At 42.3% G+C, this 14,709-nt stretch overlaps 1 protein-coding gene across 1 annotated transcript in view; it reads right to left on the bottom strand.

Moving 5' to 3' along the window:
* Positions 1–8,917: 8,917 nt before the first annotated feature.
* Tbc1d30 (TBC1 domain family, member 30) overlaps positions 8,918–14,709 on the bottom strand; it is a 42,654-nt gene continuing 36,862 nt past the window's right edge. Inside the window, exons 11-12 of the mRNA XM_013018539.1 lie at positions 12,262–12,468; positions 8,918–10,074 (exon numbers count right to left, since the gene is read on the bottom strand). Of these exons, the coding sequence (XP_012873993.1) occupies positions 9,302–10,074; positions 12,262–12,468 (980 nt within the window). The 3' untranslated portion in view covers positions 8,918–9,301. The remainder of the gene's footprint in view (positions 10,075–12,261; positions 12,469–14,709) is intronic.

Raw genomic sequence — 14,709 nt, 5'->3', positions numbered from 1 at the left:
AATGATACAACCCAGGAGAGATTAAAGACACAAAAGCTATTAAGCACACTAAATGAGCAAAAGGTAGATACATTGCCTTGTTTCTTAAGTGGCATGCATTACTGCGAATTAATCAATTAATGGGTGGATGGATGGAGGAATGAATAAAAACTTGGGTTTGTGGTGACATTTTTCCATTAAAAGAAAATTCAAGGTGGGGAAAAAAAAATACAAAACCTTGCTTGATAATAATCAGAGGGAAAAAAGACCTCAAACTCAAATGAACCAGCATTGTTACAGTATAGAACAACTTTATATGGTCTTAGTGGAAATTTTCCAAATTGAGTGCGATCATTGCCCTATTGTTGGGGCAAAAATAGGACCATCCCAGTTCTCTTCACACCCTGAGCAAGGCAGCGTAAACTTTCCCCTTAGCACTGAGACTGCAGCATCTGACAATGTTTGCCATGAAGCAACAGTGGCATCTGGTGGTCATATAAGCCAATAACAGTCTACTCGGAACAAGAGAGAAAATAAAAAACAAAAAAACTCTTTGGTCCTTCCTCTGTAGCTCTTATTGAGCTTTACTTAATGGGAAGTTAGTTGGAAAAATAAAAAAATAATTTATATAGAACTCATTAAACACTTTATCCAAGAACATATATCCAGATCCACATTTGATATCCAACTAAGATCCTAGATTGAGATCCACTACTGTTTGCTAGTTTCTGTTGCATAAATCAAATTGCCATATATCAACTACAGTCTGTGTGGGAAGGTGTTTATGGGGTCTTTGGTTTGGGTTTTTTCCTACTAAGTGGGAAAAAAAATCTTCAGACATTTATGAAACACAAATCCCTCTCTGGTAGTTTTTTTTTTTTCTATTCTTACTTGTCTCTCACGTTTTATTCAATAGCATTTTTAGTAATTAAGTTTTATTGCATCTTTCCAAACCTTTTATCTTAGGCTCTATAGAAGCTGCAATTCTCTTTACACTCCTATTTCGTCTGTCTCTGAAATATCTGTTCAAATTGAAATGCTCTCAACATAAACTGGACGTGCACAGGGAGACAGTTACCTCCAAATAAAGCTCACTTCTGCTCAAGTTCTTCAAACTGGGTTGGGTGGAAATTTTTTAATTTAAATTTTATTACTATTTATTATTTAAATTTTAATTTTCTGCCTCTCACAGCATTCGTTTTCTTTCACCTGTCATTCTCCTCTAGTGCATCTTCCTGTCACCTCCTTCCCTTCCAGAACAGACTAGAGTCTGGTTTACCTCAAGACCAGATCCCCACATACCCTCCTTCTCAACATGTCCATTTCTTCATCTTTTCCCAGGCATGCTTTGCCATATTGTCTGAGCCTCCTGCTTGCCAACTCTAGGTCCTTGATACATCTTAAGCTCTGTAAGAGAAGGAATCTAGCTTAACTGAGTCTGAAGCTCCAGCTTGCCTATCTGTCCCAGGCATTGACAATGTCATTCCTCACATCTGGGAGACCTTGTTAATCCTGCCCCCCAGGACGAGCCTGAGATGTGAGTCTAACCCCACTTCGTTGTGTGTGTGTGTGTGTGTGTGTGTGTGTGTGTGTGTGTGTGTGTGTGTGTGTGTGTTTAAACTCAGCTGTAACTAAGATTCCCAGTTCCCACAGATGTCCATTCTGTTACCTCTGACAAATAGCAGTCCCCACACATGAACGCCAAAGTGGAAAACTTTGAGGAAACTCTTTCTCTGAAGGTCTTGGTATTCAATAACTGTCTCACACATCTGGTCAGTTCGCACAGCCTAACAATTTACAAAGAACCTAGGCCAGTGAATTTTGCTTTCACTTCGGCAAATCAGGTGCCATTCAGCAGGCCATCAAGTGCTGCAGGCAAGAAAGATAAGGCAACAGAGCTATTGTAAAGCAATTAGTTAAAAGCACAGAGGAAAGGCTTGAGGTGACTTTATGCAAATATAAGACCTTTCAAGGCAATCTGCCTGGGAGAGATAAAAATCAGATCCCTACTTTTTTTTCCCCTACTTTATAATGAAAGGAACACTTGAAACTCTGGCCTTGGGCGCTGTCCCTCAGCTCTTCAGCTCAAGGCTAGCACTCTTCCACTTGAGCCACAGCACCACTTATGGTTTTTTTGCTTATGTGGTGCTGAGGAATGGAACCCAGGGCCTCATGCATGCTAGGAAAGCACTCTACCGCTGAGCCACCTTCCCAGCCCATTTTTCTCTTTTGACTAAGAGGTGCCATTGTTCCTTTCAGCTTTTCTCGAGAGTGAAAGTCTGGGCAGGTGATCCCCAGCCCTTTCCTATTCCAGGCACTTGGCTTCTGCTAGATGTGACCAGGTTAGGATTTCTTCACTTTCATTTTCTGCAAATTATGGTTCCCCAAAATGGGAAAGCCTTGACATTACATAATAGGGGTGGGGAGAATGGTTTTCTTCCATCTAGTTTTGCCAAATGCTACTAATCCTTCATCATGACCAATCTCTTGGTGACTAAAAGACTGGTATAAAATACCCTATCACCTGTTGGTAGTCACAGCTGAGGTTTTGTGATATTTACATATATGCATATAATGTACTTTGATTAATATCACTCCATCTGCATTTAACTCTCATAGCCTTCCTCCCTTTACCAGTTTTAACGGGGTTCATTATGCTATTTTCCTACATATGTAATATACTTCTGTCATTCTGTCATACTCCTCTCTCTTACTCTTTTACCTTCCTCCCCATCTGCTTTTTTCTTTGGGGGGGAGCAGGTCCTGGGGTTTTAATGCAGGGCCTGAGCACTGTCCCTAAGCTTTTTTTATCCAACTAGTGCTCTTCCACTTGAGCCACAGCTCTGCTTCTGTTTGGGTTTTTTCTTTCTTTCTTTCTTTAGTGGCTAATTAGAGATATATCTCGTGGACATTCCTGCCTAGGCTAGCTTTGACCCCCAATTCTCAAATTTCAGCCTCCTGAGTAGCTAGGATTACAAGTTTGAGTCACCAGTACCAAGCCCCAACTGCTTTTACAAATCATGTCATGTTTTAAAAATCATTTTTATTTGCATGAGTGCAAACATGCAGTATTTGTCTCTCTGGCCTTAGCTTATCTCACTTAACAAGATGATCCCCCGTTACATCTATTTTCCTGTAAAAGACATAATTTTCATTCTTCTTTATAGTTGAATCATATTCCACAGTATACATGTCTCAGCTGTATTTATGTGTGAGTGTGTGTGTGTGTAAGGTATATTAAATAGGTAGGTTTCATTAGGTAGCCAATGAAGAGAACACACTCACTATTCAGGCTGGAAAAGAAGTTTATTTACGGAACTGCTGCCCCCGCCATGCATTGTGGAGAAGCATGGCTGAAAAAGGGGAGTGACCCACCTCTGGGCCAGGACTTATTTAGGCCAGGGACAGGAAGAGGTGTGGCTAGGTGGGGGAAAGGTGTGGCCACACTGGATCTAGATGTGACCTCAGGGTCTGGGACCCTCCTAAGGTCAGATGGGGGCATGTGAACACGGGTGTCCCTGGATGTGACCTGTCAGGAGGGAAGGTGACTGCTTCCAGGTCTGCCAGTTACCTGGGTAAAAGATACTGGGCGAAAACTTAGCCAAGAGGGAGGGAAGTGTCCCTGTGCAGACCTTACAGTGTGTGTATGTTTGTGTGTGTCACTCCTGGGGCTTGAACTGAGGGTCTGAGTGCTATCCCTGAGCTTTCTTTGCTCAAGGCAAGCGTGCTACCACTTAAGCCACAACCCCACTTCTAGCCACTTTGGTGCTTTATTCGTGATAAGAATCCCATTTACTTTTTTGCCCAGTCTGGGTTTGAACCACAATCCTCAGTTCTCAGCCTCCTGAGTGTCTAGGGCTACAGGCCTGAACCACTGATGTGAGGCCCAGCTTTTTTTTTGGGGGGGGGGGTCAGTCCTGGGGCTTGAACTCTGTGCCTGGACACTGTCCTCAGCTCTTCAGCTCAAGACTAGTGCACTATCACTTGAGCCACAGTGCCACTTCCGGTTTTCTAGTTTCACTGGAGAGTCTCACAGCCTGGGCTGGCTTTGAACTGTGATCCTCAGATCTCAGCCTCCTGAGTTGCTAGGATTATAGGCATGAGCCACCAATGCCAGCCTCCAGCTGCACTTCTATTTAATCCTCTCTAGTTTCAATCAGAGTTTTTTTTTTTTTTGGTCGGTTGTGGGGCTTGAACTCTGGGCCTGGGTGCTGTCCCTTAGCTCTTCAGCTCAAGGCGAGTGCTCTACCACTTGAGCTACAGCGCCACTTCCGGTTTTCTGGTGGTTTATTGGAGATAGGAGTCTTACGGTCTCTCCTGCCCCGGCTGGCTTTGAACCGCGATCCTCAGATCTCAGCCTCCTGAGTAGCTAGGATTACAGGCGTGAGCCATCAGCGCCCGGCTTTCAATCAGCCGGGACAGCCGGGAGTGCTCTTGTCTTCTGAGTCTGCACTCAGAATAAGTCCTAAAATTTATATACAAATCTTTTTTTTTTTTTAATTTCAGTGATGGCGCCTGAACTCTGGGCCTTGGCACTGTCCTCAGCTCTTCAGCTCAAGACTAGTGCTCTACCACTTGAACCACAACGCCACTTCCAAACCTTAGTCTTTAAAATGATTCCAAGATACACACATGCATGGGAAAGTGCTGTTTCGTTTTAACAAAACACAGAAATGAACTAGTTCTGAGACAGCAATCGAAGGGCCAGCAGTATAGGGAAGATAGTTAGCCAAACAGTGTCAGTCTCATCAAAGGACAGAAGCTGTTCAGTCCAACTCTGACTCCGAGATGGAGAGACTATGGAAGTGGCTGTGGAGTACACAGTGTAATACAGTGTCTTCTGCAATTGCGTCTGCCCCCTTTCCTTATTCATTGCTAGGCAATTTGCTTCCATTTCCATATTGAACTACGTTTCCAAATTTCTACTAGTAAATTTAACATGCTTATAATGAAAATTCTCCACTTAACATTTTTACTGATATCATTTGCAGCTCTAAAATACCTAACTTCTTTTGTTGTTGGTGGTGGTGGTGGTGATTAGGCTTGAACTTAGGGCCTGGGTGCTGTCCCTGAGCTTTTTTGGTTAAGGCTAATGCTCTACCTCTTCTGGTTTACTAGTCGTTCATTGGAGATAAGAGTCTTACAGTCCTGCCCTGGCTGTCTTTGAACCACAATCCCCAATCTCAATCCTGAGTTAAGCTAGGATTATAGGGATGAGCCACCTGGCTAACATTTTTAATAATTAATATTTTCCAGGGAAACCTAGTAACTATCATTTTCTTGAGTACAAAAGTATCAAGTCTTAAATGATGGAATCAGAATTTATTTGATAAAATTCAACACCTGCTAATGAGGAAAACCCTTTTAGCAAACAAAAAATAAAAGGTGATTTTCTTAACCTTCTAACACTCAGGAAAAACCTCAGCAAATACCTTACTTAACAATTACTTGAAACATCAGTGACTAGATATAACTCATGAGTTTTTCTTCAACCCCCAGCAGCCAAGCCTTGTGCAGGTCAAACAGATGTTTAACTACCAAGCTTCAGCACCAGAGGGAACAAGATATCAAAAAAAATATATTAGCAATGTTTCTATCAAAGCTTCAAAACTAGAGATCAAGAAAGAAATTTAAAAGGAGAGATAGGAGGGAGGAAGGAGGGAAAAACAATTTGCTTGGTTGTGGGAACTCTGACAAGTGACGGGATTCTAGACCATGCAAATGAGGTTGCAGAAGAAAGTTTGCTGGAAAGACAGCCCACACTTTATGTGGAACACACCTTGTAGGTAACGTGTCTGTGTAAATATTGACACGTAAATTTTCTAAAGCGTATTACTTTTATTAGGAAAAGCAATTTAAGCATTGCCTCAGGCAGCAAAGAAAGATCTCAAAGAGAGATTTTATGAGGAGGATGGTAGCAACTGTTCACTTAATTCATGTGAGACTATTATTTTTCTTTTGGTGATATTGTGGTTTGAACTCAGGGCCTCTCAGTTGCCAGGCAGGGGCTGTGTCATTGGAGCCACTTTCCCAGTCCTTGCTTTTTTTGTTTTGATTTTAGTTGTGGTGGAGGTTTGTTTGGGTGGTTGGAGTAGTCTTTTTTCTCTCTCTCTCTGTCTCTCTCTTCAGTTACTTTTCAGGTAGGGTCTCCCATTTTTGTCCAGGGCTAAATTCAGGCCAAAATCCTCTATCTATAGTCTCCTGCACTGCTATAAAAAGAGGCTTGTGCTATCACACCTGGCTTACCGGTTAAGAGAGTATTGCTATCATCTCTTTGCAGGCTGTCTTTGAACCATGATCCTCCTGGTATCTGTCTCCTCCTGATATGAGGCTTAACTGGGATAGTAAACTTGGGTTACAGGCCTGCGTCACTGTGCCCAGATACGTTTACTCTATTTTATTAAAACAAAAGAAAATGTTAGAAAGTTCACATATACACATATATTCATTCTCATTCTCTTCCCCTCCCTCCTTCTCACACTCCTTCAAACACATTCAGGAACCTGCTATTCTGCTTGTCATAGGGCACACTAAATCAGGGATTGGGGAGATGAAATTAGTAGGCTGGTTCCTTGGTTCGTGTGAACAAGTGTGGTAGTTGGGGGAGGGAGGACGGAGGAGAAGGGTAGGTCATGATGGCATTTCATGCATGCACTCAATAAATACCACAAACACGACAACAGTGAGAACTTTATGCATATATCTTTGTAATCAGTACAGTTCTTGAGAAGACAAAAAAAGAATCCAGGAATACAATATTCCAAACAGTAACCAGCCCATTGGTCCACATTACAAACTAGATTTAGATCATCTAGAGGCTTTTTAAAGAGGACTGAGGTGCAGAGTTGACTCAGAGAAAAAGTGCTGAGAAAGTAGACACGCCTAGACTGAAAGATACGGCTACCTTAAGTACTTCTGGTGTTTGCATACATAGGGGAAAGAGCAGGTCCATGTTGGCCTTCATACATGCTGTGAAAGAGGCTACTGTGGATTTCTTTATTTTCTAAGGTAGGCAAGGCTCCTATGTTGATTCACGCTGTGGTTACTTAGTACAATGCATGCACGTGTTACTGGTACAGAGTGCTTTGACAGAAATCTGTTTGACCTTTAAAATTTTGACAAGGTCCTTTTTACCTCAGAAGACATGTTTATCCTTTTGATTATTCATTCAGCCAATCTTGACCACCCCTTGTCACTATATCCACCTGATTCTCAGGAAAGGAATGGCCGAGAAAGGACGCAGACACAGCACAGCACTAAGACGGCTAGACCCCAGCTTCTCCTTGCTCACCCCCCCACCCCCAGCCCCAGGCCCTCAGGGAGCCAAGTGAGGAAAGAATAATTCACTGTTGGAGTCAGCCATCCCTCCAGAGGAATATGGCCATTCTGACTCATTTGAGATGAGACACAGCAAAGACTACACAGTAGAATTATTCTTATCTGTAAAGATAAGAATGGAGGGGAGGGGAATCTTGTTTTGCTTAACTTTGGGAAGTGCAGTATGTCTGTCTCCTGGGGGTAGTATACAAAGTAAGTCCAACTCTCCACCCCCCAACCTTCCCCCAAACAGGCTGTGGGTATTGTGTGCCTGTTTGTAAAGAAACTGCTGCTCGGCTTCAGATGGCTCAGAATTCAAGACCAGAACTTCACCTTTCCATGTTCCACTCCTTTTGAGGTAAAAATACCACAGAGGGGATATCATGGCTTTTCTTGCTGCCTATGTCATTCTTGTGTGTTCTGTTCTAAGAACCACACACAACCATATTTTTATTTGATTATACAAAAAGAATGCCTCTCATCATTTAAAAAAAAAAAAACCCTCACAACAACTATCACGGTAGCAAACAAAGTCACTCAAATTTATCTTGATTGTTTGAAGAATATTTCTGCCAGCACTGCTTAGATCTTGAAGATGTAGATGTGCATCTGTTCTTCTAACGGTGGTGCGATGGTGCAGTAAGCCTGCATTTAGCCAAACCAAAGGTGCACGGCACATTTTATAAATGAACTAAATGTGCAGGATAAGGGGGTAAGAATTCTTTTGGGGAAGAGAAAGGTCATTTGAGTCAGGAAGGGAGGTCCTGCATAGCGTCCCAGTCTTGGATGGTAAAAAGCCCTGTAGCCAATCAGTTGCACAGAGAGCAGTGAGCTAGCTTACTGTGCTGGAGGAACTATGGCCAAGTCCCATTGGATACCAGGAGAACTGGCCTTGAATAACTGATTAGGTTGATGCATTCCTACATCACTCCTGGGTGGCTCAGAGTTCTCAACGGCATAGTGAAGACAAGAGGTGTTACCTCTGACCCACTGGGACAAGGGCAGGAGAAAGAAGAGTGGGTGAGAGAGAACTAGAAAGCACTAATAAGGCCTTCTTCTCTGGAGAAAGGCAATATTCAAGTAACCAAGTACTCCAACCCCCTCCCCCACCCCCACCCCCCAAAAAAGCACAAAATTCAAGTAACAGTCATAAGAGCTGTGTCTGGCTTTTGAGCAGAAGCCGTGTGCATCTGCCATGGAGGGTAAGTGAGATGCAATGAGGACTCAGAACAAGCTCCATCCAGAGCCCAACAAGTCCTCAGAACCACTGGGTACCAGTGCTCTCCTCCACGAGAAGAAAAGGAGCCTTGGGAAATTTATCATTCACGGCAACGGTTTAATGTATACCCCAAAAGTGCTCTCTGCAAACCACCTTCAATTTGGTTTTCAACCTTCAATTCCAACAGATTAAAAGTTTTCTTCTTTTCACAGTTAGAAATAGAACATTAAAGAAAGTCTATTTGCTTTTCTGCTACGTTTTAGCATAAGAATAAAAAACAAGAGTACTGAGGGGAAATGCACACACATAAACATTCTCCCCAAAAAAGAACAAGAAGAGGAATATCAGGTATCAGGAAAGTTTTGGGTTTGGTTTTGTTTTTTGCAACTAAGAAAATTTCTTTTTTCTTTACAGTTTCTGTTCTGAAAAGCTGGTGTGTGCATGCTTGAGTATTAGTAACATCCAGAGAACTGGAAGGTTTGGGGATACTGCCACAAAAATAGTCTTTTCTAAACAGTTCACAAGGAAAGCTGGGGAAAACGTCACACTTGAAAACCACAAGATTTACTTTGCCACAAGAATCCGCTTTATCTGTGACCCAGGGTAGAAGGGAGCTTCCTGACTCCAGCTCCCAACGCGGAACTTCAGTTCCCATTTTGATGGGCTGCTGAAGCTCACGGCTAAAATTCTATTGGTCGTCACTGGATGGGCAAGAGTGGAAGGACACCGCTGGGACATGAATACCACCATGCCAAGAGGAGTCTAGATGCCAGTCACTGGGAGACATCACCGTTTCTTAGTGCTACTGTTTCCGCGACTGGATTTGCTGAAGCTCCTACTCATCTGAGGGAAATGCACAGTTGGGGTTCTTTCTGTAGGACCATATAACCCCAAATTCCGGGCAGTGGCTGATTTCCGCAGAGGCTTGACACTCGGAAAAGGACTAAAGATGGGGGTTTTGGCGTGGCTGCCTTGGGGCAGTTTGCTGGTGGCTTTGTGCTCTCCAGGTGTGGTATCAGGTGGCTCTGGGCCTTGTCTCACCTTGGGCTCAGTTTCAGCAGTGTTGTCTGGGTTCAGTTCCAAGGCTTCTAGCTTCACCTGAACAGCAGCCACATCCACCTCACCATCCCTAAATGCTGGCTCTGGAGAATGCCCTTCAATTGTCCGCAGGGTGCCTCCAGCAGAGCTGCTGTCTTTTCTGAGAGTTGTGGTTGTACAACTGGTGGAAAACTCTTCCACTGCCCCCAGGGTGTTAGTCTTACAGCCCTCATTTTGCTCTTCTATCAGCCCTATGGTGTCCCCACAGCCCAGGTGACTCTTGGTCCTAGGCATGTTCTTTTTGTGGACTCGAATGTGAGTCCGCCAGGGAGAGTTGAGCTTTGTTTTAAGGTCTTCGTAAGGGACAGGAGATAGTTTACCTCCTGCATGGCCAGGGATATGGATGACGGCATTCTTGGCAGCTCTATTTGTCATTTTCATCTTCTTCCCTAAAAGAAGGTGGTTTATAACTGGAGAACTGTTTACCTGAGATGGAAGAATGCTGGTCACTGGCCCTTTGTCTGGAAGAAATGTTTGAAAGGCGATGTGAAACACCACAGAGAAACATCCATCTGAACAACGTATTTTCCCTCTCTTCCCTCTCTCCCCCACCCCCAGGTCATGTGACTAAGGACAACAGAAACTGAAATCAACCCTAGCCCCTGGGGTCCCAAATCCCTCTTCTTCTAAGAGAAGGAGACCAGAAGCTTGGATATGTTACAGTTTTTAAATGTTCTTATGATGAAGACTTGGTTCCCAGCTAGCAGATCCAATCACTGATGATTATTAAATCAGGAGTCCCCTGGCCTAACCAACAGATTCATCAACTGATGGATTCCTGATTGAGTAGACTATTTATTGGGAGGTGGTAGAAACTGCAGAAGTGGGTCTCTGAGGACATGCCTTTGAAAGGTCTATCTTATCCCAGGCCCTTTTTGCTCTGTTTCTTGGATGCTATGAGGTAAGCAACCTCTTCCACCTGGCCCTGACACCATGACGCTCTGTCTCACCACCTTAGACTCTTAGTAAAGGAGTCAGTCCAGGGCTGGAAGCTCTGAGACCATGAAGGAAAATAAATCCTTCCTCCTTGAAGCCACTTGTCTCAGGGATCTGTCCCAGTCATGAAAACCTGTATTCAAAAATAAACAGGAACTCTTCTGGCCCCTTAGTTCTAATATCAGCCTAATCTCTCATTTATTTTTTTTTTAATTTTGTAAGTTTTGTCTCTGTATAGCAATCTCGGGTCTTATGTCTAAAAATCTTTGAAATTTTTTAAAAAAATAATTTGACAAGCACTTTGACCATATGGATTAGATCATATAGATTATCAGATGTCAGCTCCTGAAAGGTAAGAACACATTGCACGTTACGAAATGAGAGACAGCAGAGTGAGGAAAAGTACTAGCAGGATAATAAAAATACGGTGGAATCAGGCTGTCCAGTGCTTGGTTTTAAGAATGAAACACCACACCTATATCCTCAATGGGCTTTGAAAACCAAGTGACAACTGGAAAGCAACAACAGTTTTGTTGTCCTGTGGATAGCATGACTATCTACTTCCTAGGTCTAGGGCCTTGTTTCTGATGCAGCCTTAAAGACACTGGGTACTAAGGATATCAGAAACAGCTGAAACAATAGGAAGTAGGTCCTTCTATCTCTGTGTGAACATCTCTTTGATGTCCACATCATCTATCCTTCTTGACTCATAATTCCAGTCCCACCCTAAACCTACTGAAAGAGATTCTTCATTTTAGCAGATCCTCAAGAGACTTATATGTACACTACAATGTAAAACACAAGGCTTCAGAACTTTGCCTTTGAGCAACTATCTAATGTCAACCCTGATTGAAAAGAACAAAATAAATCATGGTCTAAAGCAGGGACTAGCAAACTTTTTTTCTAAGACACCAGGTTGCAAATATCTTAGCCATTTTGGTATGAAAACAGCTTTCAACAACATGTAAACAGAATGAGTATGCCTGTTTTCTAATAAAGCTTTCTTTATAAAAGCAAACAGTGGGCAGAATTTGGCTGTAGATTACAGGTTTGTGAGGACTTGACTATATTACAAGCCACTGGGCCAATTTTCATTATAACATTCACTTAGAACAAGAAAAAAATCCTTCAAATCAGCATAAATTAACAATAAAGCAGATTGTTCATTAAAAAAATAAGGATTAAAAGAAAATTTTTACAATCCTTGGAAAAGAGCATTTCCAACTGCATTATAATTTATTCTTCTTAGCTCTCTCTGGGATATTGCTAACCCAGCAGTGAAACACAGGCTTACTAATTTTGTTTCTTTTTCCTTATCACAACATCTGTTCTAGTATTACCTAAAGAACTAGAGAATGGCTTAATTTATGAGTGCACAGATGACTAAGTGACTATTTTCAAAGTTTCTCCAGTCCAAGGATTGCATGATGTGGCAACAACATTCTAATCATTTGCTAACCCCGCTCCACAAGCCTGCATAGTAAAGACGTGTTTAATACCATCTACTGCCTGTGCCTTTGGAACTAAAAAGAACCCATCATCTGTGTCTTCTTTAAAGCCTGATAAGATAAAAAAAAAAATGAAATGTTAAGTATGCTACTATCTCATGTCATCTGACTTTTAGAAGTTGAGCTACCATTGGTAATCCTGAAATCATTTGTTCATTTTAGAAGCTGAGATTAAGTTGAAATTGATTCAACCAAAGATATTACCTGCCCTGATGTACACCTGATGGACCTGCTGCTGTTGCTTCTTTTTAATTCGAGAGTACTGCTGCTTCAGGGCATTGATATCTGTGGTCATACGTTCCATCATCATACTGTTGAATGCAGCATGGTAATCACTGCGGCAGGAATTGATTGCCCCTGGACTCAATTCTGCAATGTTGTTAGATCTCAAGTTCTGTTCCTCATTTGGCTCTGAATCAGGGAGGAGACACAGAGAGCTGGTCGGTAGAGTAAAGCAGGATCTCTTCCTCTACACCCCTTCATTCTTTCTCTCCCTTCCTTCCTTTTCTCTACCCCCTCCCCCACTCTTACTTTGGTGTTGGTACTGGGGCCTGAACTTAAGGCCTGGTGTAAGGCCTGGTGTTTTTGCTTGGCCTTTTTTCTCAAGACTGGCACTCTACCAAAGGAGCCATACCTCTGTTTCCTGCTGGTTAATTGGAGAAAAGAGTCTCAAGACTTTTTCTCCCACACTAGTTTTGAACCTCAATCCTCAGCTCTCAGGCTCCTCAATAAGGACTGAACCACCTGTGCCCAGCCTCTCTTGCATTTTCTTATCAGCCTAACCCTAGGTCTGAAATGAGCTGTGTAGGTTCATTCATTTTGCTACCATTTTGTTTATTATACAGACATAAGATCAACTGCTTCCCCATAAAGATCAGTGCCTAAAGTTTATGCCTTTATGCCTAAAGTATCTAAGGTTCTCTTAGAAAAATATACCAGATATCTAAAACCATTGTGTAAATGTCTATACAATCACATAGGTATTTATAAGAGACTGACTGTTTATAAAGTTTAGATCACCATTATAAATGCATTTCTCTTAAGTTAAAAAAAATAGGGAGCTGGGAATGTGGCTCAGTGGTAGAGTGCTTGCCTTGCATGCATAAGGCCATGGGTTCAATTCCTCAGCACCACATAAACAGAAAAAGCCAGAGTGGCACTGTGGCTCAAGTGGTAGAGTGCTAGCCTTGAGCTGAAGAGCTGAGGGGCAGTGCCTAGGCCCAGAGTTCAAGCCCCATGATCACCACCAACAACAACAACAAAATAATATATTTGATGGAGTCATAGATTTGGGGACCACTATACCCTCAGAAATGAAATTTTTGTCACCTAACAAATACTTCCTGTCCATTATGTACTGTGTCTGATATGATCTTGCTTCTGAGATAATTAAAACAAGTACAGTTACCCCTTATATAACACTGCAACTATATGAAAGAAAGAGAAATATATTATTATAAGGATGCACTCACACTCTGCATGGAATCAAGAAGAGAACCAGGTTTCTCTACAGTAATATGTAAAGCTGACCTGGGTACCAGCTAAAGAAAGATGGGCAGATTCCCACTATCCTGGCATCTGTGGGAGGAACTTCCAATTTGAACCAAATCTAAGCAAAACTAGACAGTCATTTAGGAGCAGGTAATGGTGTCATCCTGGTCCACATAATTACACAGAAAGAAAAGCAGAGACATAGTCCCAGACTTCAGAATACAGATTCAAAAACTTTAGCGCCAATATATATATATATATATATATATATATATATATATATATATATATTCATTCCATGTCTAGAAACCCAAAGCTGACAACAAAGAACTATGGGGGCATTCCAGAAATCAACTCTTGTTGGGTTCAAGCTTGTAAAAGCCATTTTAAAAGATGAAAGAAGAGTCATACCCCACTAAGGAGAGTTAAAAATCAAAAATAACCCTAGCTACTCAGACAACTGAGATCTGAGAATTGTGATTCAAAGCCAGCCTGGTCCAGAAGTCTGTGAGACTCTTATCTCCAATTAAGTAGCAAAATGCAAGTGGTAGAGTGCCAGCCTTGAACAACAAAGCCAAGGGAGAACATGATGCCCTGAGTTCAAGCCCCAGTACTGGCACATGCCCGCATACACACGTGTGCGTGCACACACACACACACACACACACACACACACACACACAATCAAAATGATCTGAAGCTTGAGGGAAATAACCCAAATGATCACCATGAAAAAGGCAATGGTAGCAGTTGCCACCATCATCTTCTAAAAAAGAACTGAGAGAGAGAAAGAGAGAGAGAGAGAGATGAGATGAGATGATAGCTATACTTCTTTAAGACAGTAATACAAGGTGAGCAAGCCAGAAAGACAAGACAATGTTCCTCTTTCAACTTTCCTCTGCCCTCTTTTAATGAGGCAAATGGCCTTTCACTAGACAAAAGAGCTGCCACCCAAGATCAGAAAAGATATGGTGGATGAATTAACCACAGACCATTACCAAAGAGTTTGCTATATTGGTAATGCCCAGCCCACAGGATTTCTATTCTGTTCAAGAAATAAACAAGAGGGCTGGGAAGGTGGCTCAGTGGTAGAGTGCTTGCCTTGCATGCCTGAGGCCCTGGGTTCAATTCCTCAGCACCACATAAGCAAAAAGAAAAAAG

This window comes from Dipodomys ordii, unplaced genomic scaffold (assembly GCF_000151885.1).
Source record: "Dipodomys ordii isolate 6190 unplaced genomic scaffold, Dord_2.0 Scaffold3, whole genome shotgun sequence".
Taxonomy (NCBI): Eukaryota; Metazoa; Chordata; class Mammalia; order Rodentia; family Heteromyidae; genus Dipodomys; species Dipodomys ordii.
The sequence above is the reverse complement of the archived record's forward strand: the minus strand, read 5'-3'. Positions and strand labels throughout refer to the sequence as shown.